General features: G+C 41.4%; 2 protein-coding genes across 5 annotated transcripts; both read right to left on the reverse strand.

Annotated features, from left to right (window-relative positions):
• Positions 1-4,388: 4,388 nt before the first annotated feature.
• Positions 4,389-10,744, reverse strand: LOC106613939 (uncharacterized). 2 transcript variants are annotated; one of them, XM_014216781.3, is made up of 6 exons: positions 10,668-10,744; positions 9,229-9,308; positions 8,883-9,086; positions 8,569-8,790; positions 6,431-6,551; positions 4,389-6,274 (listed from the first exon to the last, which is right to left on the reverse strand). In XM_014216781.3, exons 2-6 carry the CDS (start codon positions 9,277-9,279, stop codon positions 5,010-5,012), a joined length of 1,863 nt encoding a protein of 620 aa, XP_014072256.2. In that variant the 5' UTR covers positions 9,280-9,308; positions 10,668-10,744; the 3' UTR covers positions 4,389-5,009. The 2 variants fall into 2 exon arrangements, with proteins under 2 accessions (XP_014072256.2, XP_045543558.1); XM_045687602.2 differs by having other exon boundaries at positions 6,259-6,274; positions 6,431-6,520.
• Positions 10,744-22,791, reverse strand: LOC106613941 (uncharacterized). Of its 3 annotated transcripts, none has more exons than XM_014216783.3 (7): positions 22,541-22,620; positions 20,062-20,102; positions 19,204-19,277; positions 18,871-19,068; positions 17,153-17,395; positions 11,793-11,913; positions 10,744-11,534 (listed from the first exon to the last, which is right to left on the reverse strand). In XM_014216783.3, exons 2-7 carry the CDS (start codon positions 20,078-20,080, stop codon positions 11,191-11,193), a joined length of 999 nt encoding a protein of 332 aa, XP_014072258.2. In that variant the 5' UTR covers positions 20,081-20,102; positions 22,541-22,620; the 3' UTR covers positions 10,744-11,190. The 3 variants fall into 3 exon arrangements, with proteins under 3 accessions (XP_014072258.2, XP_045543559.1, XP_014072257.2); XM_045687603.2 differs by lacking the exon at positions 22,541-22,620 and adding an exon at positions 20,666-21,023; XM_014216782.3 differs by lacking the exon at positions 20,062-20,102 and having other exon boundaries at positions 22,541-22,791.
• Between the last annotated feature and the right edge of the window lie 1,065 nt (positions 22,792-23,856).

The raw sequence follows: 23,856 nt of genomic DNA on the forward strand, positions 1-23,856 counted from the left end.
TCCTTGAAATATTATGTTCTGGGCCGCAAGTTTGTATTACCTAGAATAAGGACACTAACGCCTGGATCACCTGGTGGTTCCTCAACCTCCAGCTTTTCCACTATTGGATCGTCCACCGTTTGAGTTCTAAACATGGTAATGCTGATGCCATATCTCATATGCATGCCATGTTTTCTTCGACCGCTCTGACCATAGGGTCAACACTGAGGGGGGAGGTATGTAGCGGTTTCAGGGTTGTGTTGTGGATGGATGTTATGTGGCTGCAAGGTTTCTTTAAAAAAATTCCCTGAGGCAGAACCATGGACAGCTCAGGGGAAACTTGTCAGAATAGCCACACCTGTCTCCAGTTGTAATCAGAGCCAAACTGCAGACAGGTGAAACCAATCAGTTCCTCTACTTAAGCACGCCCTGGGATTTCTTACTTCGTAGTTTTTTTGACCCCGGGAGGTGAAGGAGATTATTGGAGAGAGAGCGTACAGTGGAAAAAGAGGTTATAAAGAACAAAGGAAAATATGATTTCAACACAGAATTAATTCCCAAAGACAAAGCTTGGAGGACCTTCCACTGGTGGCGAAGTGTTTACTATATATATTACTATATTGCTTTGGCTTTTGTATCTCAAGAACGCTTCCAAAGCCTGATCGTAATAAACCGGTTTAACCCTTCACTTGGACTGGTGTTGTGTGTTTGTATGTGCCTAACAAAGAACCCAGCGCCAAAAATGCTACAGTAACCTTACATCTCGTTATTTAACAGCAGCCGTTTTTGTGACAAAACTATGGGTAGAATTGAAAATGCAACCAACACATTGAAGTAGAGTATATTGTGATACATTGCAGGTCAGACTACTTGCCTAGAGAGTTCTCAGCTATACTTTTCGTGGCTGTTTATTTACCACCACTAAGACCGCACTCAGTTAGCTGTATAAGGAAATAAGCCAACAGGAAACCACTCACCCAGACGCGGCACTCCTAGTGGCCGGAGACTTTAATGCAGGGAAACTTAAATCAGTTCTACCAAATCTCCATCAACATGTTAAATGTGCAACCAGAGGGAAAATAATTATAGATCACCTGTACTCCACACAGAGACGCGTACAAAGCTCTCCCTCGCCCTCCATTTGGTAAATCCGACCACAACTCTATCCTCCTGATTCCTGCTTACAAGCAAAAATTAAAGCAGGAAGCACCAGTGACTCGGTCTATAAAAAAGTGGTCAGATGAAGCAGATGCTAAACAACAGGACTGTTTTGCTATCACAGACTGGAACATGTTCCGGGATTCTTCCGATGACATTGATGAATACACCACATCAGTCACTGGCTTTATCAATAAGTGCATCGAGGATGTCGTCCCCAGAGTGACTGTACATACATACCCCAACCAGAAGCCATGGATTACAGGCAACATTCGCACTGAGCTAAAGGGTAGAGCTGCTGCTTTCAAGGTTGTCGGATGTGGCAGGGCTTGCAAACTATTACAGACTACAAAGGGAAGCACAGCCGCGAGCTGCCCAGTGACACGAGCCTACCAGACGAGCTAAATCACTTCTATGCTTGCTTCGAGGCAAATAACACTGAGGAATGCATGAGAGCATCAGCTGTTCCGGACGACTGTGTGATCACGCTCTCCGTAGCCGACGTAAGACCTTTAAACAGGTCACCATACACAAGGCTGCGGGGCCAGACGGATTACCAGGACGTGTGCTCCGGGCATGTGCTGACCAACTGGCAGGTGTCTACACTGACATTTTCAACATGTCCCTGATTGAGTCTGTAATACCAACATGTTTCAAGCAGACCACCATAGTCCCTGTGCCCAAGAACACAAAGGTAACCTGCCTAAATGACTACAGACCCGTAGCACTCACGTCCGAAGCCATGAAGTGCTTTGAAAGGCTGGTAATGGCTCACATCAACACCATTATCCCAGAAACCCTAGACCCACTCCAATTTGCATACCGCCCAAACAGATCCACAGATGATGCAATTTCTATTGCACTCCACACTGCCCTTTCCCACCTGGACAAAAGGAACACCTATGTGAGAATGCTATTCATTGACTACAGCTCAGCGTTCAACACCATAGTACCCTCAAAGCTCATCACTAAGCTAAGGAACCTGACCTAAACACCTCCCTCTGCAACTGGATCCTGGACTTCCTGACGGGCCGCCCCCAGGTGGTGAGGGTAGGTAGCAACACATCTGCCACGCTGATCCTCAACACTGGTCGCTCCCCAGTGGTGCGTGCTCAGTCCCCTCCTGTACTCCCTGTTCACCCACGACTACATGGCCAGGCACGACTCCAACACCATCATTAAGTTTGCAGACAACACAACAGTGGTAGGCCTGATCACCGACAACGACGAGACAGCCTATATGGAGGAGGTCAGAGACCTGGCCAGGTGGTGCCAGAATAACAAGCTATCCCTCAATGTGACCAAGACTAATGAGATGATTGTGGACTACAGGAAAAGGAGCACCGAGCACGTCCCCATTCTCATCGATGGGGCTATAGTGGAGCGGGTTGAGAGCTTCAAATTCCTTGGTGTCCACATCAACAACAAATTAGAATGGTCCAAACACACCAAGACAGTCGTGAAGAGGGCACGACAAAGCCTATTCCCCCACAGGAAACTAAAAAGATTTGGCATGGGTCCTGAGATCCTCAAAAGGTTCTACAGCTGCAACATCGAGAGCATCCTGACCGGTTGCATCACTGCCTGGTACGGCAATTGCTCGGCCGCAAGGCACTTCAGAGGGTAGTGCGTACGGCCCAGTACATCACTGGGGCAAAGCTGCCTGCCATTCAGGACCTCTACACTAGGCGGTGTCAGAGGAAGGCCCTGAAAATTGTCAAAGACCCCAGCCACCCCAGTCATAGACTGTTCTCTCTACTACCGCATGGCAAGCGGTACCGGAGTGCCAAGTCTAGGACAAAAAGGCTTCTCAACAGTTTTTACCCCCAAGCCATAAGACTCCTGAACAGGTAACCAAATGGTTACCCGGACTATTTGCATTGTGTGCCCCCCTACTCTCTGTTTATCTTATATGCATAGTCACTTTAACTATACATTCATGTACTTACTACCTCAATTGTCCCGACCAACCAGTGCTCCCGCACATTGGCTAACTGGGCTATCTGCATTGTGTCCCACCATCCGCCAACCCCTCTTTTTACGCTACTGCTACTCTCTGTTCATCATAAATGCATAGTCACTTTAACCATACCTACATGTACATACTACCTCAATAAGCCTGACTAACCGGTGTCTGTATATAGCCTTGCTACTGTTATTTTCAAATGTCTTTTTACTGTTGTTTTATTTCTTTACTTACCTACACACACACACACACACAAACACCTTTTTTTTTCGCACTATTGGTTAGAGCCTGTAAGTAAGCATTTCACTGTAGGCTTTTCTACTGTTGTATTCGGCGCACGTGACAAATAAACTTTGATTTGACTTTTCGATTATTCTTTTTTTTAATTCGGTACATGAAGATTTGTGTGAAACGACATTTTGTGTGCAAAAGTACATTTGGTGGAAACATGCTCATAAAGGTTCAACAACATTCGCATGAAAATCTATCACCAATTGGATGGAAACCTAGCTAATGGCACCAATGTTGATATTAGCTAAAGGGCCATTCCATAGTAACAGGATTATACTGAGACTCATATTGTTTACTTTGAAATGAATGTCAAACAAAAACAATTCAAGTTTAAGTAAATGTGTTTCTGTCATGTTTTCAGTGGACAGTGTTTAAAGTAGGCTACATATTCCTTGTTCAAAAAGTTGTATGGCTTGTTAAAGAACTGTGCAGACACAAACTACTTTAAGTGAAGTGGATTCATACCCGGTAAGAGAATGACATCCTGGGTCCCTGATTTGTACTACACAGAAATGCATAATTATATATTTGAATGTCATTCTATTCATGATGATGTAGCCTAAATAGTTAGAGGTAAAAATTAGGTATGCTCTCATCAAAGGTCATGTCATCTTATGGACCTTTGAAAGGGTAATAGATTGTATTTATTTTTTTTACTCACAAAGCATTAACCTACATTTTCTTCTCTTAGTCTATTGTGTTTTTCAGAATTTGTCAGTGGCATGGTGACACCTGTGAATAATACATCTGAGTGAAAAGACGGACAATTGAATGAATCTTTATTACAACACTACTATCAATATATTTACCCTCAATTGATTCACCCCTTCAAGAACTGCATTTGAAACATACAACTATGTGTTCTTCCTTGCCAATCAATGAACCGAAGTCAAACGCTTTCAAATAGAGGTGGATTAGAAATGTCCAAAGAGGGACAGATCCACAAAGATATCCCAGCTACATTTTATTATAACAGAACACACACAGACAAACAGACACTCTTAGCTTTTATTTGACACCCAACTTGATGCTCGTATGAACTTCACATGTTGGTCCACATGGGTCTTTAGACAGTTTCAAACATACATAGCTAGCTACTCTCTTTGTTATACCGTACTAGCACCCTATTTGAAACGACTAGTAACGCTATGTGGAATTGCCCTAATTTATTCTATCTGGCAAACATAAGGCTTGTATAGTCAGCTACACACCCAATTTGTCCTCAAATGGCTTTATAAAGCTCATGTTTAAATATATATATATATATATATACACACAGAAATATCTTTACCTTTAGCTAGTTACATGGATGATTTTCAGGAGTATCGGAGAGTCAGCTAATATTATTCTGGTTGCACATACATAATCTCGAAAAGTAGAAAGTACCACTCCGTGTAAAAATACTTTCCTATTTTACTGCCACCTAATGGGCATACATGAAAGTGAATTCTACTCCCCTACAGTCATCAGAGAACAAGGCCTGTCTCTTAAATGATTTTGAACTAGAGATAAATGTACCAAGAAGAACAGACTTATAATGAGATGGCATTATAGTACATTATTATATCATTCGTAATATGTTATTTATTCCCATCCTCTGACAGCACACTAAATATCATATCTGTACTTCTACAGATGGGGGTGCATTACAATTTTGCTCTGTCTTCATACAGAATCGTTGGTGACGTTTTAAGTTCCCATCATGGTTGAACCCTTTCCCACAGTTAGCGCAGACCACTGTTTTGGTTCTATTGTGAATGAGGAGATGGGTTTTCAGGTGAGCCGCTCTGAAGAAACTCTTGTCACACTGAGTGCAATGAAACGTCTTCTTCCCTGTGTGGCTCTGCTGGTGGCGTTTAAAGTTCCCCCTTAGGCTAAAGCTCTGTCCACACTCAGAGCAGTGATAAGGCCTCTCTCCGCTGTGTGTCCGTTGGTGGTACGTCAATTCCCATTTTCTACCGAAACATTTTTCACATTGGGGGCAACTAAACGGTTTCTCCCCTGTATGTGTCAACTGATGTCTTCTGAGATCTCTGGAAAAGCCGAAACATTTGTCACAATGAGAGCACTGATAAGGCTTAGGCTTTTCTACTTTGTGTGTTTTCTGGTGTGCATTGAAGGCTTCCAGCTGGCCGGAGGACTTCTTACACTCGTGGACATCATAGGACCTCTGTCCAGTGTGGGTCTCCCTTGTATGTGTCAACTGATGTCTCTTAAGATCTCTGGAAAAGGCAAAACTTTTGTCACACTGAGAGCACCGATAAGGCTTTTCTCCTGTATGGGTTTTCTGGTGTGCTTTTAGAGTTTCCGTCCGGTAGAATGACTTCTTACACCTGAGGCAATCATACGGCCTCTCTTCAGTGTGGGTCATTTGATGTCTTTTTAGATGGGCTGGTCTTCTGTATTCATTTCCACACTGAGAGCATTTATATGGTCTCTCTCCTGTGTGGCTCTTTTCATGGCTAGTCAGTTGGGTTTGAAATCTGTATCCTTTTCCACACTGAACGCATGTATATGGTCTCTCTACTGTGGGGATCATTTCATAGCTGGTCAAATGGGTTTGTCTTCGTAATCCTTTCCTACATCTGTGTTTTTTGAGTGAATCAGCGAAGACGTAGTTATTCCCACAGTCTGCACAATGATATGGTTTCTCTCCTGTGTGACTCTTCTGATGTGTTTTCATAACATATTTATTGGAGAAGCTCTTGCCACATTGTGGGCACGTGGCTTTGGTTGCTATGATTTTCCGAAACTTTAGCAGATTGATGTACTCTTCAGGGTGGGCCCTCTTGATGTGCCCGTGAAAAAAGCGTTCTATGGTGAAACCGAGCGTACAATGAGGGCATGGGTAGAAGGAGGAGGACTCCTTTTTAGAGTCACCTAAAGGACAGGATAAAAACATCAAATGAACTACAGTTTTATTTCATTATAGAGCTATAGTTATTGAGAAATGAAACGTGTCACGTGTTATGTACATGTAACACATTATTATATCTCTACACCATAACTGCAATCCACCCCACCAATGGTACTCACTGAAATCAGCAGCATTAGCTTTCTCATCTGTATCTAGTGTCGTCCCTGGATCAAATGATGTCTTGCTGCAATCTTCAATCTTCAATCCTCCTGAAACGTCATGCTCATTGTTTTCACAGTCCTTTGAAGCAGAAATGAGGCGGGTATTCAGTCAGAAAGTCAGTTACAGTATTTTCAAGAATTGGCGGAATACTAACTAGGCCCAGCACTCAAGCTAGTAGCGGCTCAAGAAAGCTATGCTTGTGTTTGTGAAATCTTAACTTAATTATGAAGCTATAGGCTTACATTTAGACATTGTCACCATACCTATACCTGGCCTACTTCTTGTATATGTCAGTAGCCCACTCCAAATGCAGTCACATAGTGTCAGAAAGAATGAAGGTTGAAAGCTAGGTTTGTGGTTTGGGGTACACAGCTTTTAATAGGTACAGTGAGGGAAAAAAGTATTTGATCCCCTGCTGATTTTGTACGTTTGCCCACTGACAAAGAAATGATCAGTCTATAATTTTAATGGTAGGTTTATTTGAACAGTGAGAGACAGAATAACAACAAAAGAATCCAGAAAAACGCATGACAAAAATGGTATGAATTGATTAGCATTTTAATGAGGGAAATAAGTATTTGACCCCCTCTCAATCAGAAAGATTTCTGGCTCTCAGGTGTCTTTTATACAGGTAACGAGCTGAGATTAGGAGCACACTCTTAAAGGGAGTGCTCCTAATCTCAGCTTGTTACCTGTATAAAAGACACCTGTCCACAGAAGCAATCAATCAGAATCCAAACTCTCCACCATGGCCAAGAACAAAGAGCTCTCCAAGGATGTCAGGGACAAGATTGTAGACCTACACAAGGCTGGAATGGGCTACAAGACCATCGCCAATCAGCTTGGTGAGAAGGTGACAACAGTTGGTGCGATTATTCGCAAATGGAAGAAACACAAAAGAACTGTCCATCTCCCCCGGCCTGGGGTTCCATGCAAGATCTCACCTCGTGGCGTTGCAATGATCATGAGAACGGTGAGGAATCAGCCCAGAACTACACGAGAGGATCTTGTCAATGATCTCAAGGCAGCTGGGACCATAGTCACCAAGAAAACAATTGGTAACACACTACGCCGTGAAGGACTGAAATCCTGCAGCGCCCGCAAGGTCCCACTGCTCAAGAAAGCACATATACATGCCCGTCTGAAGTTTGCCAATGAACATCTGAATGATTCAGAGGACAACTGGGTGAAAGTGTTGTGGTCAGATGAGACCAAAATGGAGCTCTTTGGCTTCAACTCAACTCGCCATGTTTGGAGGAGGAGGAATGTTGCCTATGACCCCAAGAACACCATCCCCACCGTCAAACATGGAGGTGGAAACATTATGCTTTGGGGGTGTTTTTCTGCTAAGGGGAGAGGACAACTTCACCGCATCAAAGGGACAATGGACAGGGCCATGTATCGTCAAATCTTGGGTGAGAACCTCCTTCCCTCAGCCAGGGCATTGAAAATGGGTCGTGGATGGGTATTCCAGCATGACAATGACCCAAAACACACGGCCAAGGCAACAAAGGAGTGGCTCAAGAAGAGTGGCCTAGCCAGTCTCCAGACCTTAATCCCATAGAAAATCTGTGGAGGGAGCTGAAGGTTCGAGTTGCCAAACGTCAGCCTCGAAACCTTAATGACTTGGAGAAGATCTGCAAAGAGGAGTGGGACAAAATCCCTCCTGAGATGTGTGCAAACCTGGTGGCCAACTACAAGAAACATCTGACCTCTGAGTGCCAACAAGGGTTTTGCCACCAAGTACTAAGTCATGTTTTGCAGAGGGGTCAAATACTTATTTCCCTCATTAAAATGCAAATCAATTCATAACATTTTTGACATGCATTGTTCTGGATTTTTTTGTTGTTATTCTGTCTCTCACTGTTCAAATAAACCTACCATTAAAATTATAGACTGATCATTTCTTTGTCAGTGGGCAAACGTACAAAATCAGCAGGGGATCAAATACTTTTTTTCCCTCACTGTAAGGTGCAGAACGGTCAAAACAACTAGGAATGAAGACACCTTTAGTTTGAACCTACAAGAAGCTAACCCTACAAAACATATCAAAGTGTGTATTTCACTAAGTACGTTATTAAATGCTTGAACTCACCCGCACATTATCACTTTCCATCTCACTGTCCTCTGTATCCGAGCATGATGATGATGTTTCCAACGGTTCCCAAGGCACTGGCACTTTCACAACATCCTCATCTTCTGACTTCAACCAGTCTTCATTCTCTTCTTCCTTCACTGTAATTGAGGCAACTTCATCTACTGGCAAAAGGGAGCATTCTTCAGACTCCTCTTTGACTGGGACTGGAGAAGGCAGCACCTGACAGAGAAAACATCCTTCATTCAGCATCATCATTCTAACAATAACTCTGGGCCTCGTAAATGGGCTTGCAGTGTTAAGGAGGCACTTACCTTTACTTTGAGGTAAGTCATGCTTTTATGTCCACCCTCTTGCTCTGTGACTCCATGGATGTCTGAAAGTGGATTAAAGGAGGTATCTTGTTCATCAGGGTCCTCATTTTGACAAACCTGGGACGTTTCAACTCCTAACGACACAGCTGAAATCTGGAGTTCATCAGCTTCCTCTTTGACCTGCCTCCAATGCAGTGAGTGATCCTAGAACAGACCATGGTTGGTGTTAGAAGATTAACATCTATTTGACCATTAAAACTTGTTAATGAATAGCCGCTCGTTTTAGATATTGTATAATGAAATTGCTTCTCATTTTGAAGAATGCATGAAGTGTGGGTTAACCTACAAAAAGCTCTTCTGGCTGACCACTGCTTTCACATCTCCCATATTGATCCATCTTCAGCAGATGATGAACAGACTCGTGACCTGTCAATAACAAAACAACCCACCCAAATGTTTAGTTAGATCACAAGGATCAACAAAGCCCATATGAAAGTCAACAATGACACCAATGTTGATGGTAGCTAAAGGGCAATTTCACAATAACAGAATTATACTGAGTCAGACGTTTCACTTTAAATGTATGTCAAACAAAAACAATTCACTGCAAAGTTTAAGTACATTTTCAGAGGGCATTGTTAAAAGTAGTAATTGTGCATAGATTGGTATGGTTTATTAAAGAACTGTGCAGATGCCAAGTTTAGTAACAGAATGACGGTAAGAATGACGGCATTTTCCAAAAACGTAAATATCTGCTCCAAATTATAATTCAAAGATGTCTGCAGAAAGAATGGGCAGTCAGCAATATCAACTTTAGTTTGAAAAACAACCTTTGGTTATCAAACTACATTAAGTGAAGTGAATTAACACACGGTAACATAATTATGGTAATGGAATGACATCATTGGTCCCTGATTTGTACTCCACAGAAATCAATAATTATGAGTTTGAATGTCATTATATTCATGATGATGTAACCTGAATAGTTACAGAGGTAGAAATATGTAATATATGCTATCAACAAGGTAATTTCTTCTTTTAGCAATGTGTTTCTAAACTTTAAAGGTAAATTACAAAACACAACATACATGTTCTGTATTTTAGCCTGTGATTTAAAACACATTCCGTTAAGTATTTTTCTTTGACCTCATAATTCCACTTGTCTTTTAGTCTTTGTATCTTCATTGCTTTTCAGCATTTGTCAGTGGCATGGTGACAATCTGTGAATAATACATTTGAGCGGAATGACTGACAGACAATTGAATGAATCTTTATTACAACACTAATGTTAGTATGAATATGTTTACAATCAATTAATTCACCCCTTCAAGAACTGCATTCGAGAAAGAACACACAACTGTAATTGTTCCTCGCTTGCTAATACGAGAACCTCATTAAGTCAAACGCTTTCAAGTGGAGATGGATTCGAAAAGTCCAAAGCGGGATAGCTAGCTAGCTAGTTAGATCCACAATGATTTCCCAGCTGAATTTGATAATAAAGTACGACAGACACGCACTCTTAGCTTTCATTTTACATGCTCCTATGAACTACACACGTTGGTCCTAATGGGTCCTTCAAAATACCTAGTCTTCAAACATCTATGGCTACTCTTTGTTATACCGGTACTGTACTGGTACGTAGAACTGCCCTAAAGCATACTAGCTAACGTTAGCTAGCTAAAGTTATGTTATAGCTCGCAAACAGATAGATTGTATAGTTAGCTACAAACCCAACTTGTCACCAAAAGGCAATAAAGCTCATATAAACAAGGAAAATATATTTACCTGCTTGCTAGTTACATAGACATATCTAAATCTCAGGGAATATTATTAAGGTTGCACATACGGAAACTCGGAAAGACCAATTAGAAAATATTTTATTTTCCTTTAAAAATGTATTTTACTGCCACCTGCTGGGCATACATTTACATGAATCCTACTACCATGAATCCTACGTCAGAAAAGGAAAAGGCCTGTCTTGAATGATTTACATTTTCAACTAGACCAATGTACCAATAACATACTTAATTAGGTGGCAGTGTATTACATCAGTTACATTATTATATATTTATAATATGTTTTTTTTATTGCAATCCTCTGACACCTACTCACTAAAGATAATATATGTACTTCTTCCGTTACAACTTTACTCGGTCTTTACACAGAATCGTTGGTGACATTTTAAGTTACGTCCTGATTGAATCATTTCCCCCCACAGGGCATTTAAATGGTCCCTCTCCTGTATGGATCATTTCATGGCTGGTCAGACTGGTTCGTCCGCTGAATCCTTTGCCACACTCAAGAGCATTTATATGCTCTCCCCAGCGTGAGTCCATCTGTGTCTTTTAAGTGCATCAGCGTAGACAAAGCTCTTCCCACAGTCTGCACAGTGATAGGATTTCTTCCCTGCATGAGTCCTCTGATGCGTTTGCATAACATATTTATTGGTGAAGCTCTTGCCACATTGCGGGCATGTGGCTGGGGTCACCCGTAAACTCCCTCTTTTATAGGCTTTGATTTTCCCAGTCTTCAGCATTTCAATGTAATCTTTAGGGTGGTCCCTCTTCAGGTGCCCAAGGAAAAAGCGTTCTATGGTGAAGCCGATTGCACAATGGGGGCAGGGGTAGAAGGAGGACCCCCCTTCAAAGCCACCTACAGGAAAGTGAGAAGAACATCAAATGAACTCAAGTTCTACTCCATTAGAGCCATTCCACTGGGCACACACTGGTTGAATCAATGTTGTTTCCACGTCATTTCAATGGAATGACGTTGAACCAACGTGGAATAGATGTTGAATTGATGTTTGTGCCCAGTGAGCTAGTTAATGAGCAATGAAACATTTGTCATTTACATGTAACACATTATTATATCTAGACAATAACTGCAACCCACCCCACCAATGGTACTCACTGAAATCAACAGCATTAGCTTTCTCATCTCTATCTGGTACCGTCCCTGGATCCAATGATGTTCTGCTGCAATCTTTAATCTTCACTCCTCTTGAAACATCACGCTCATGGTTGTCACAGTCCTTTGAAGCAGAGATGAGGGGGGATTCAGTTCAGTCATAAAGTCAGTTCCCACTGGGCACACGTCGTCATTTCAAGGTGGAATTATTTATAATATTTGGTTGAGACGTTGATCAATGAAAGTTTAACCTTTATTCACCCGCTCAAAAAGACAGCCAGAAGTTTGTTGAATTCCCAATGTGTTATCACTATACTTTCAAACATCTAAAAGAACAATTGAATTCCAATAGAATAACAATGTCAGATTTTTGGTTTAGTTGTCATCTACACTGAGTATACATCCACCTCTGGCCTGCTCGCCTCCCTACCTCTGAGGAAGCACAGTTCCCGCTCAGCCCAGTCAAAACTGTTCGCTACTCTGGCACCCCAATGGTGGAACAAGCTCCCTCACGACGCCAGGACAGCGGAGTCAATCACCACCTTCCGGAGACACCTGAAACCCCACCTCTTTAAGGAATACCTAGGATAGGATAAAGTAATCCTTCTAACCCCCCCCCCTTAAAAGATTTAGATGCACTATTGTAAAGTGGTTGTTCCACTGGAAATTATAAGGTGAATGCACCAATTTGTAAGTCGCTCTGGATAAGAGCGTCTGCTAAATGACTTAAATGTAAATGTAAGACATTAAGAACACCTGCTCTTTCCATGACATGTGGGCCATTCAGAGGGTGAATGGGCAAGACAAAAAATGTAAGTGCCTTTGAACTGGGTATGGTAGTAGGTGCCAGGTGCACCGGTTTGTGTCAAGAACTTGGCCACGACTGCACGGCCAGGCACGACTCCAACACCATCATTAAGTTTGCTGACGACACAACAGTGGTAGGCCTGATCACCGACAACAATGAAACGGCCTATAGGGAGGTTTTCGGAGAACTGACAGTGTTGTGTGAGGACAACAACCTCTCCCTCAATGTGAGCAAGACTAAGGAGCTGATCGTGGACTCCAGGAAAAGGCGGGCCAAACACGCCCCCATTAACAGCGACAAGGCTGTAGTTGAGCGGGTCGAGACTTTCAAGTTCCTTGGTGTCCACATCACAAATGAACTACCATGGTCCAAACACGCCAAGACAGTCGTGAAGAGGGCACGACAAAGCCTATTCCCCCTCAGGAGACTGAAAAGATTTGGCATGGGTTCTCAGATCCTCAAAAGGTTCTACAGCTGCACCATCGAGAGCATCCTGACCGGTTGCATCACCGTCTGGTATGGCAACTGCTCGGCATCTGACCGTAAGGCGCTACAGAGGGTAGTGCGAACGGCCCAGCACATCACTGGGGCAAAGCTTCCTGCCATCCAGGACCTATATAATAGGCGGTGTCAGAGGAAAGCCCATAAAATTGTCAGAGACTCCAGTCACCCAAGTAAGTTATAGACTTTTCTCTGCTACCGCATGACAAGCGGTAACGGAGCGCCAAGTCTTGGGCCAAAAGGCTCTTCAACAGCTTCTACCCCCAAGCCATAAGACCGCTGAACAATTCATAAAATCGCCACTGGACAATTTACATTGACCCCCCCCCCTCCTTTTGTACACTGCTGCTACTTGCTGTTTGTTACCTATGCATAGTCACTTCGCCCCAACAAGCATGTACAGATTACCTCAACTAGCCTGTACCCCCGCACACTGACTCGGTACCGGTGTTCCTGTATATAGCCTCATTATTGTTACTTTTTATTATTACTTTTTATTTTAGTCTACTTGGTAAATATTTGCTTCTTCTTGAACTGCACTGTTGGTTAAGAGCTTGTAAGTAAGCATTTCACGGTAAAGTCTACACTTGTTGTATTCGGCGCATGTGACAAATAAAGTTTGATTTGAGAACTGCAATGCTGCTGGTTCTCTCATGCTCAACAGTTTCCCTTATTTATTAAGAATGGTCCACCACCCAAAGGACATCCAGCCAACCTAAGAACTGGGGCAAGCATTGGAGTCAACATTGGCCAGCATCCCTGTGGAACGCTTTCGACATCTTGTAGATTCCATGCCCCGACGAATTGAGGCTATTGAGGGCAAAAGTGTGGGGGGATGCAACTAAATATTAGGAAGGTGTTCCTGTTTGGTATACTCAGTGTAAATGTGTTATCAGTGTGCTTTCAGGCATTTAAAAGCACAGCAAAGTTCAAATGGGAATACAATGTCAGATATTTTGTATTTATAAAACAACTTAATGTGTTATCACTGTGCTTTATCTAATAGCACAACCAAATGACCTGGATTGCAGTTAGAGATTACATTAAAAGTACATAATGCAATAAATTCTGTTCTGAGATTCTGTGCAGATTATTATAGCAATTGTGAAGATCTCCAGACCTGCAGCCTTTGCATGCTATCTTGAACATGCACGCTTTCTATGATTCCATAAGACATTTATAGTTACCGTAACCTCAAAATATGGCCATGGATGTGTTACTCATTTTAAGTTTCAATAAATACTATTACATTAGCTTGTAAGATAAAGAAAATAGCCTAAACTTAAAGTTATTACGAAAGTCATATTGAATTGTGTGTGGTTGACAACGCAATCAAATATCAACATTGGATGTGGGTACGCAGACCCATGAGCCACTGCGGCCACTCATGATGAGTTCCGTCTTTTTGTGGCCCCCACCCCATCAAAGTTTCCCAGAAGCCGTGCTACTGCCGGAATTACATTTATTTTTTTTTAAATGTAGATGTGTCACTCATAATACCCCATAATGTCAAATTAATAATGATTTAATTAATATTGAAAAGCAGAGATATCGCGAGTCAACAAGTGTTCAACCCCTTTCTTGAGGCAAGCCTAAATAAGTTGAGGCGTAAAAATGTGCTGAACCAGTCACATAATACGTTGCATTGACTCATTCTGTGTGCAATAGTGTTCAACCACAAAGGGAGGTTTTCCAATGCCTTGCAAAGGGAACCTATTGGCAGATGGGTAAAATGTTTAAATAAAGCCGACATTGAATATCCCTTTGAGCATGGTGAAGTTCTTCTTTATACTTTGGCTGGTGTATCAATACACCCAGTCACTACAAAGATACAGGCGTCCTTCCAACTCAGTTGCCGGAGAGGAAGGAAACCACTCAGGGATTACACCATGAGCCCAATGGTGAGTTTAATGGCTGTGATAGGAGATAACTGTTGATGGATCAACAACATTGTCTGTGCTGCCATCCTGTTAGAAGCTAACAGATCATTTTATTACAATGGTTAAGATGGATTTTCATTGTGTTCCATGGTGTTAGTCGCCCCCTAGTGGAGCTTTCTGGTACTTAGAAAGACTGTACGCAAACAGGAAGTAGAGAATTCGTTCTGCACGCATAGAAACAGCTAAAAACAACGCTACGGTGCAGGTCTTTCAGTGTAGCTATTTCTTGTCACGCTTCAGCCTCGGAAAATATTTGTTTGTAAGTTCGATTCAAGCATTTAGCTAGTGATGATAATCTTGTTATTGATAGAATTGTTTACATATCAATGTTGGTTGGTTGCATTTACTCACACAAATTGCAATGCCTTTCATGTATGCCGTCAGCTGTATTACTTTGCCCGTGCGTCATGTAAACGAATTGTAAAACATACAATACTGAGGTTTTGTTACTGTTTCTAGTGTAATATGCTTTGTTATTCTACAGAGATGGCTGTACATTAGAGTAATGAAAGGAGTTAGCCAATTACCATATGAGTAACAATTAGCTATATGGTTGGCGTCATGCCAGATGCATGATACCTTGGCACGTGCTTTGTATTTTCATGCAACTTCAACTTGAAAGGTATAATGTACAGCTACAATATGTCGATTTGAATACTAAAGTATATTCTTTTCTGTATTTTGCAGTTTCACAACATAAACGTTTTCAATATATTCATTCAAGAAAAGTCACGCCTTGGGAGTTTTATTGAAGACTTAGTTGTTAGCTATCTGTCTAGTTTTGCATGGGAACGCAATTCAAGGGCAGAATATTGTCATTTAGCTTAGTATTGCTTAGTAGCCTGTACAGAATACAAATATTCCAAAACATGCATCCTTTTTGCAATAATGCACAAAAGTAAAACTGCCAAAAATGTGGCAAAGAAATGTACTTCACGGCAATGAATACAAAGTGTTATGCTTGGGGGAAATCCAACAACATCACCGAGTACCACTCTTCATATATTCAAGCATGGTGGTGGCTGCATTATGTTATGGGTATGATTGTCATCGGCAAGGACTAGGGAGATTTGTAGGATAAAAAGGAAACTGAATAGAGCCAAGCTCAGGCAAGAACAACAAAAAAGTATGCTTTCCAACAGACACTGGGAAACAAATGCACCTTTCAGCAGGACAATAACCTAAAATAACCTAAGGCCAAATCTACACTGGAGTTGCTTACCAAGACGACATTGAATGTTCCAGAGTGGCGTAGTTACAGTTTTGACTTCAAATTGGCTTGAAAAATAGATGGCAAGACTTAAATGGCTGTCTAGCAAAGATCAACAACCAACTTGTCAGAGCTTGAATAATAAAAAAAAATAATGTGCAAATATTGTACAATCCAGGTGTTTAAAGCTCTTAGACTTACCCAGAAAGACTCACAGCTGTATTCGCTGCACATGTGATTCTAACATGTATTGACTCAAGGGTGTGAATACTTATGTAAATGAGACATTTCTGTATTTCATGTTCAATAAATTTGCTAAAATTTCTTAAAACATGTTTTCACTTTGTCATTATGGGGTATTATGTGTAGAGTGGTGAGAGAAAAATAATAATTTGAATAAATGTTGAATTCAGTTGGTAACAACAAAATGTGGAATAAGTCAAAGGGAATTAATACTTTCTGAAGCCACGTCACAATACGTTGCCAAATTGCATTGATTCAACAAGTTTTTTGCCCAGTGGGCTACCTTTAAGAATTGGCTGAATACTAACTAGGCCCAGCACTCAAGCTAGTAGCTGCTCAAGAAAGCTATGCTTTGTGTTTGTGAAATCTTAACTTTATTATGAAGCTATATGCTTAAATTTAGACATTGTCGCCACACCTATACCTGGCCTACTTCTTGTATATGTCTGTAGCCCACTCCATATGCAGTCACATAGTGGCAGAAAGAATGAAGACTGAAAGCTAGATTTGTGGTACACAGCGTATAATAGGTAGGGTGCAGAATGGTGAAAACAACTAGTGGAATGAATTAACTTTTAGTATGGCCCTACAAGAAGATAACCCTACAAAACATCTCAAAGTGTGTATTTCACGCAGTACGTTATTAAATGCTTGAACTCACCTGCACATTATCACTTTCCATCTCACTGTCCTCTGTATCCTCTGTATCGGAGCATGATGATGATGATGTTGTTTCCAACGGTTCCCAAGGCACTGACACTTTCACAACATCCTCATCTCCTGACTTCAACCAGTCTTCATCCTCTTCCTTCTTCACTGTAAATAGGGCAACTTCCTCTTCATCTACTGGCAGAAGGGAGCATTCTTCAGACTCCTCTTTGACTGGGACTGGAGAAGGCAGCACCTGACAGAGAAAACAAAGTACCAGTCACAAGTTTGGACACACCTACTCATTCCAGGGTTTCTCTTTATTTTTACTATTTTCTACATTGTAGAATAGTAGTGAAGACATCAAAACTATGAAATAACACATATGGAATCAGGTAGTAACCCAAAAAAGTTACATCAAAATATATTTTATATTTAATATTCTTCAAAGTAGCCACCCTTTGCCTTGACAGCTTCGCACACACTTGGCATTCTCTCAACCAGCTTTATAAAGGTAGTCACCTCTAATGCATTTCAATTAAAAAGGTGTGCCTTGTTAAAAGTTAATTTGTGGAATTTCTTTCCTTCTTAATGCATTTGAGCCAATCAGTTGTGTTGTGACAAGGTAGGGGTGGTATACAGAAGACAGCCCTATTTGGCAAAAGACCAAGTCCAAATTATGGCAAGAACAGCTCAAATAAGCAAAGAGAAACGACAGTCCATCATTACTTTAAGACATGAAGGTCAGTCAATCCGAAAAATGTCAAGAACTTTGAAAGTTTCTTCAAGTGCAGTCGCAAAAACCATCAAGAGCTATGATGAAAAACTGTCTCTCATGGGACCGCCGTCACAGGTAAGGAAGACCCAGAGTTACCTCTGCTGCAGAGGATAAGTTAATTAGAGCCTCAGAAATTGCAGCCCAAATTAATTGCTTCACAGAGCTCAATTAAGAGACATCTGAACAGTTAATATAGAGATTCATGGCCGAATTGCTTCAAAGAAACCACTACTAAAGGACACCAATGAGAAGAAGAGTTGCTTGGGCCAAAAAACACGAGCAATGGACATTAGACCGGTGGAAATCTGTCCTTTGGTCTGATGAGTCCAAATTTGAGATTTTTGGTTCCAACCGCTGTGTCTTCGTGAGACGCAGAGTAGATGAACGGATGATCTCTGCATGTGTGGTTCATGGAGCATGGAGGAGGTGGTGTGATGGTGCTTTGCTGGTGACACTGTCAGTGATTTATTTTGAATTAAATGCACACTTAAGCAGCATGGCTACCACAGCATTCTACAGCGATACACCATCCCATCTGGTTTGTGCTTAGTGGGACTATCATTTATTTTTCAATAGGACAATGACCCAAAACACACCTTCAAGCTGGGTAAGAGCTATTTGACCAGGAAGGAGAGTGATTGAGTGCTGCATCAGATGACCTGGCCTCCACAATCACCCGATCTCAACCCAATTGAGATGGTTTGGGATGAGTTGGACCGCAGACTGAAGGAAAAGCAGCCAACAGGTGCTCAGCATACTCCTTCAAGACTATTGGAAAAGCATTCCAGGTGAAACTGGTTGAGAGAATGCCAAGAGTTTGCAAAGCTGTTATCAAAGCAAAGGGTGGCTACTTTGAAACCATTGAATGAGTAGGTGTCCAAACTTTTGACTGGCACTGTAATTCTAACACCTCTGGGCCTTGTAAGTGGGCTTGCAGTGTTACAGATACTTACCTTTAGATGTGTCATGCCTTTATGTCCACACTCCTGCTCTGTGACTCCATGTATGTCTAAAACTGTGTCAAAGGAAGGCTCTTGTTCATCGGGGTCCTCCTTTTGACAAACCTGGGATGTTTCAACTCCTAACGACACAGCTGAAATCGGACATTCTTCAGCCTCCTCTTTAACCTCACTCCAATGCAGTGAGTGATCCTAGAACAGACCATGGTTGGTGTTAGAAGAATAAACTAAATTTGACCAATAAAACTTGTTCATGGATAGCCGATTAGTTTAATGTAAAACTAAATATTATATAATTTTGAAGAACGAATAAAAATGTGGGTTAACTTCTTCTGGCTGATCACTGCTTTCACATCTCCCATATTGATCCATCTTCATTAGATGATGAACAGACTCGTGACCTGTCAATAACAAAACAAACCCCCAAATGTTGAGTTAGATCAATTAGGATTAAGTACCTTGTCGGCTCTGGGATTCAAACTAGTGATTTTTCAGTTTCTGGCCCAACGCTCTTAACCACTAAGCTACCTTCCCCTGATGTTAGCTTAAGGGCAATTCCAAAGTAACAGAATTATGCTCAGACACATATCTTTCTATGTATGCCAAAAAACAATTAATTGCGAAGTTTAAGTAAATGTGTTTTGTTAACATTTCCAGTGGACATTGTTAAAAGTAGTCCTTGAGTATAGAACGGTATGGTTTGTAAAAGAACTGTGCAGATGCAGTTTGGTAACAGAATGAAGTTTTCCAAAAAAACATAAATATCTGCTCCAAATTATAATGCAAAGATGTCTGCAGAAAGAATGGGCAGTCAGCAATATCAACTTTAGTTTGAAAAACAACCTTTGGTTATCAAACTACACTAAGTGAAGTGAATTAAACACACAGTAACAGAACTATGGTAATGGAATGACATCATGGGCCCGGATTTGTACTCCACAGAAATGAATAATTAAGGATTTGAATGTCATTATATTCATGATGATGTAGCCTGAATAGTTACACAGGTGGAAATGTAATTTATGCTCTCACGGTAATAGTGTATTCTTTTACCAATTTGTATGGACATTTGAAAGGGTAAATGACAAAAAACTCACAACACAAGGAACATACTTTGAACAAAGAAAATGTATTCTGTTTTAAGTTTCTCTTTGACCTCATTACTTCCCTTCTTTAGTCTTTTACCTTTTTTGCTTTTCAGCATTTGTCAGTGGCATGGAGACAATCTGTGAATAAAACATTTGAGTGGAATGACTGATGGACATTTGAATTAATCTTTATTACAACACTACTAGTATCAAGATGTTTACAATCAATTAATTCACCCCTTGAAAACAACTGCATTTGCTAAATCAAACACACACACACGTGTGTTCCTCCCCCAGCCAATCAGTGACCGTCTTCAAAGTTTCTGTACAAAACACTTTCAAGTGGATATGGATTCAAAATTCCAAAGAGGGATAGATCCACTATGATATCACAGCTGCATTTGATTATGAATGACCAAACCTGTAGCTTTCATTTGACACCCAATATGACATGCTCCTAAGAACTACTATACGTTGGTCCTAATGTAGCTCTAGAAAACCCGAGGCAGCATTCTGCCTTCTCCCTAGAGTTTTCAGCGGTCAGCTTCACCCACGCCTGGATCCATGTGAACTACAATCCCGACGCTGTTTTAATGTTTACAAACATCAATAATCATCACTTATGATACGGGTTTCTAAACATTTGGCCTTTATCTTTGATATCAGCGAGAAAGAATGTTTCAAATTAAAAATATACTTACTGTAACAGATTTGCACAGATCCATACACTGTGTGTGCCTCCAGTTGACAAACTACACTTCCTCCCCAGCTACGCTTAGCCCAGGCTTTCCCAAATTCATTTAGTTTTTTGCCCTAGCACTACACAGCTGATTCAAACAATCAACTAATAATCAAGCTTTGGGGCCTGGTCCGGCGGTGAGCAACATGTTGTGCGCCTCAGACTCGTTGAAGTATAAATCTTTATCCAAATCAAGGTTAATGATCGCTGTTCTGATGTTCAGAAGCTCTTTTCGGTCATAGGAAATGGAGAAAACAATGGCTGCTATCCAATCCAGCGCCATTCTCTCAATGTTTGATAGAGAAGTTAAAATCCTGTGCAACTTAAAATCCAATGCAAGTTATCACAGAGCTATGGCTAATTTAGGTTCCAAATTTCCACCCTGTTAGGATTATGTACCTAACAGGTTGGAAAATGGACCCAAAAAGTATATATACACAAAAAGCTTATTTCTCTCCAGTTTTGGGCGCAAAATGTGTTTACATGCCAGTTTGTGAGTATTTCTCCTTTGCCAAGATAATCCATCCACCTGACATTCGTGGAATATCAGGAAGCTGATTAAACAGCATAATCAGGGGACAATAAAAACCCACTAAAATGTGTCGTTTTGTCACAACACAATGCCACAGATGTCTCAAGTTCTGAGGGAGTGTGCAATTGTCATGGTGAGTGCAGGAATGTGCACCAGAGCAGTTGCTAGAGAATTTAATGTTAATGTCGCTACCCTAAGCCACCTCCAAAGTAGTTTTCGAGAATATGGCAGTGCGTCCAAACGGCCTCACAAACGCAGAGCACGTGTAACCACGCCAGCCCAGGACCTCCACACCCGGCTTCTTCATCTGCGGGATCATCTGAGACCAGCCACCCGGACAGCTGATGAAACAGTGGGTTTGCACAAACAAAGAATTTCTGCACAAACTGTCAGAAACCGTATCAGGGAAGCTCATCTGCGTGCTCGTCGTCCTCACCTGGGTTTTGACCAAACTGCAGTTCGGAGTTGTAACTGACTTCAGTGGGCAAACGCTCACATTTGATGGCCACTACCACGTTGTAGAAGTGCGCTCTTCATGGTGGGGTTATGGTATGCGCAAGCATAAGCTATGGACAACAAACACAATTGCATTTTAATCGATGGCAATTTGAATGCAGACATACCGTGATGAGATCCTGAGGCTCATTGTCGCGCAAGGCTCTGTACACAATTCCTGGATGTTGAAAATGTCCCGGTTTTCCATGGCCTGCATACTCACCATCATTTCACCCATTGAGCATGTTTGGGATGCTTTGGACGTGTGCGACAGCGTGTTCCAGTTCCCGACAATATTCAGCCACTTAGCACAGCCATTGAAGAGGAGTGGGACAACATTCCACAAACAGCCTGATCAACTCTATGCGAATGAGATGTGTTGTGCTGCATGAGGCAAATGGTGGTCACACCAGACATTGACTGGTTCTGATCCACGCCTCTACCTTTTTTTGGTAGGTATTTTTGACCAACAAATGCATAGCTGTATTCCCAGGCATGTATAATCCATTGATTAGGGCCTAATGTATTTATTTATATTGACTGATTACCTTATTAACTGTAACTCAGTAAAATCTTTGACATTTTTGCATGTTGCGTTTATTTATATTTCTGTATACTAGTACGTGGAATTGCCCAAAAGCTAACGTTGGCTTGTAGCTAGATAGCTATCTATTATATTCTAGCTAGATAATCAGCTTCTATTTGGCAAAATGATGGCTTGTACAGCTAGCTACACAACCAACTTGTCATCAAATGGCAATAAAGTTCATATATGTTTAGATATATATATATATATATATATGTATTTACCTGTAACATGGATGTTTTCAGAAGTATCCGAGACTCGGGGAATATTATTGCGGTTGCACATACGGAAACTCGAAAAGACCAAAATACCAGAATTTGAAAATATATTCCTTGCTGATACGATCTTCAACCCTCTTGGAACGTCATGCTCCTTTGAAGCAGAGACTAGGGGGGATTCAGTTCAGTCAAAAAATAACCTTCATTAATTGGCTGAATACTATCTAGGCCTGCATTTTGCACTGACTATGCACACTGACTGGACTCTACCCACACATACTTACGCTGACATGCCAACACACAATCTACAAGAGACTGCTGAGGGGAGTCATAATAATGCCCAGAACGATGTAAATGGAATGACATCAAACACCTGGAAACCATGTTTGATGTATTTGATACCATTCCACTGATTCTGCTCCATTCATTACCACGAGCCCGTTCTCCCCAATTAAGGTGACACCAACCTCCTGTGTCACGCATGCATATTGACGCCACACAGTTTCACTTATGCTGTGTTAGGGTTGAACTGGCTATTTGTTTGCATAACCTATATAATATACCGGGGAAGCTATGCTACAATATTAAGTATATAAACTACGGATAAGTCAACTGCTGAAGACAAGAACTACACCAGGCGACAGGAAGTGCGTCACGAGGCTGGGGCCAGCCTGCACGCCGACGTTAGGATGAGCAAGTTTAAACGATGCTCATCCTCCCTCTGACAGGCCAGCATTGAGCAGGAACTATCTCTGTCAGAGTATATAAGGGAGAACAAAAGGATGTGACGCTCTCTTCTCTGTCTGCCCTGCGTGGTGTCACAGTGAGACCGTATATATACGAACAACATATTTACCATTCAAGTGTTTGCAATAATTAAAGAACAAAGAAAACTTGAGTTACTCTTTGCTAAATAATTTGTTCTAATACCAGATTCGAATTGACGTGACCCGACAGCTGCTACTCTGTTTGTTAAGCTGAACAACAATATAAACGCAACATGCAACAATTTCTAAGATTTTACTGAGTTACAATTCATAGAAGGAAATCAGCCTGTTTTATTGAATTAATTAGGCCCTAATAATGGATTTCACATGACTGGGCAATGGGTGCAGCCATGGTGGGCCTAGGAGGGCGTAGGCTCCCACTTGGGAGTACTGAACAAAAATATAAAAGCAACATGTAAAGGGTTGGTTTCATGATGTGAAATAAAAGATCCCAGAAATTGTCCATACGCACAAAAGGCTTATTTCTTTCCAATTTTGTGCACAAATTTGTTTACATCCCTGTTAGTGAGCATTTCTCCTTTGCCAAGATAATCC

The sequence above is a fragment of the Salmo salar genome, chromosome 10, assembly GCF_965601325.2.
Source record: "Salmo salar chromosome 10, fSalSal1, whole genome shotgun sequence".
Classification (NCBI taxonomy): domain Eukaryota; kingdom Metazoa; phylum Chordata; class Actinopteri; order Salmoniformes; family Salmonidae; genus Salmo; species Salmo salar.

Excerpts from the sequence above, each read along its gene's own strand:
- LOC106613939 (XM_014216781.3), bottom strand. The coding sequence starts at position 9,279 with ATGGATCAATATGGGAGATGTGAAAGCAGTGGTCAGCCAGAAGAGCTT. Across the intron at positions 9,087-9,228 it reads GTCAGCCAGAAGAGCTTTTT|GATCACTCACTGCATTGGAG; the intron begins GTAGGTTAACCC and ends GGTCTGTTCTAG. Across the intron at positions 6,275-6,430 it reads AGCTAATGCTGCTGATTTCA|GTGACTCTAAAAAGGAGTCC; the intron begins GTGAGTACCATT and ends CCTGTCCTTTAG.
- LOC106613941 (XM_014216782.3), bottom strand. The coding sequence starts at position 22,601 with ATGTGCAACCGCAATAATATTCCCCGAGTCTCGGATACTTCTGAAAAC. Across the intron at positions 11,914-17,152 it reads TGGAAAGTGATAATGTGCAG|GACTGTGACAACCATGAGCG; the intron begins GTGAGTTCAAGC and ends TCTGCTTCAAAG. Across the intron at positions 11,535-11,792 it reads AGCTAATGCTGTTGATTTCA|GTGGCTTTGAAGGGGGGTCC; the intron begins GTGAGTACCATT and ends ACTTTCCTGTAG.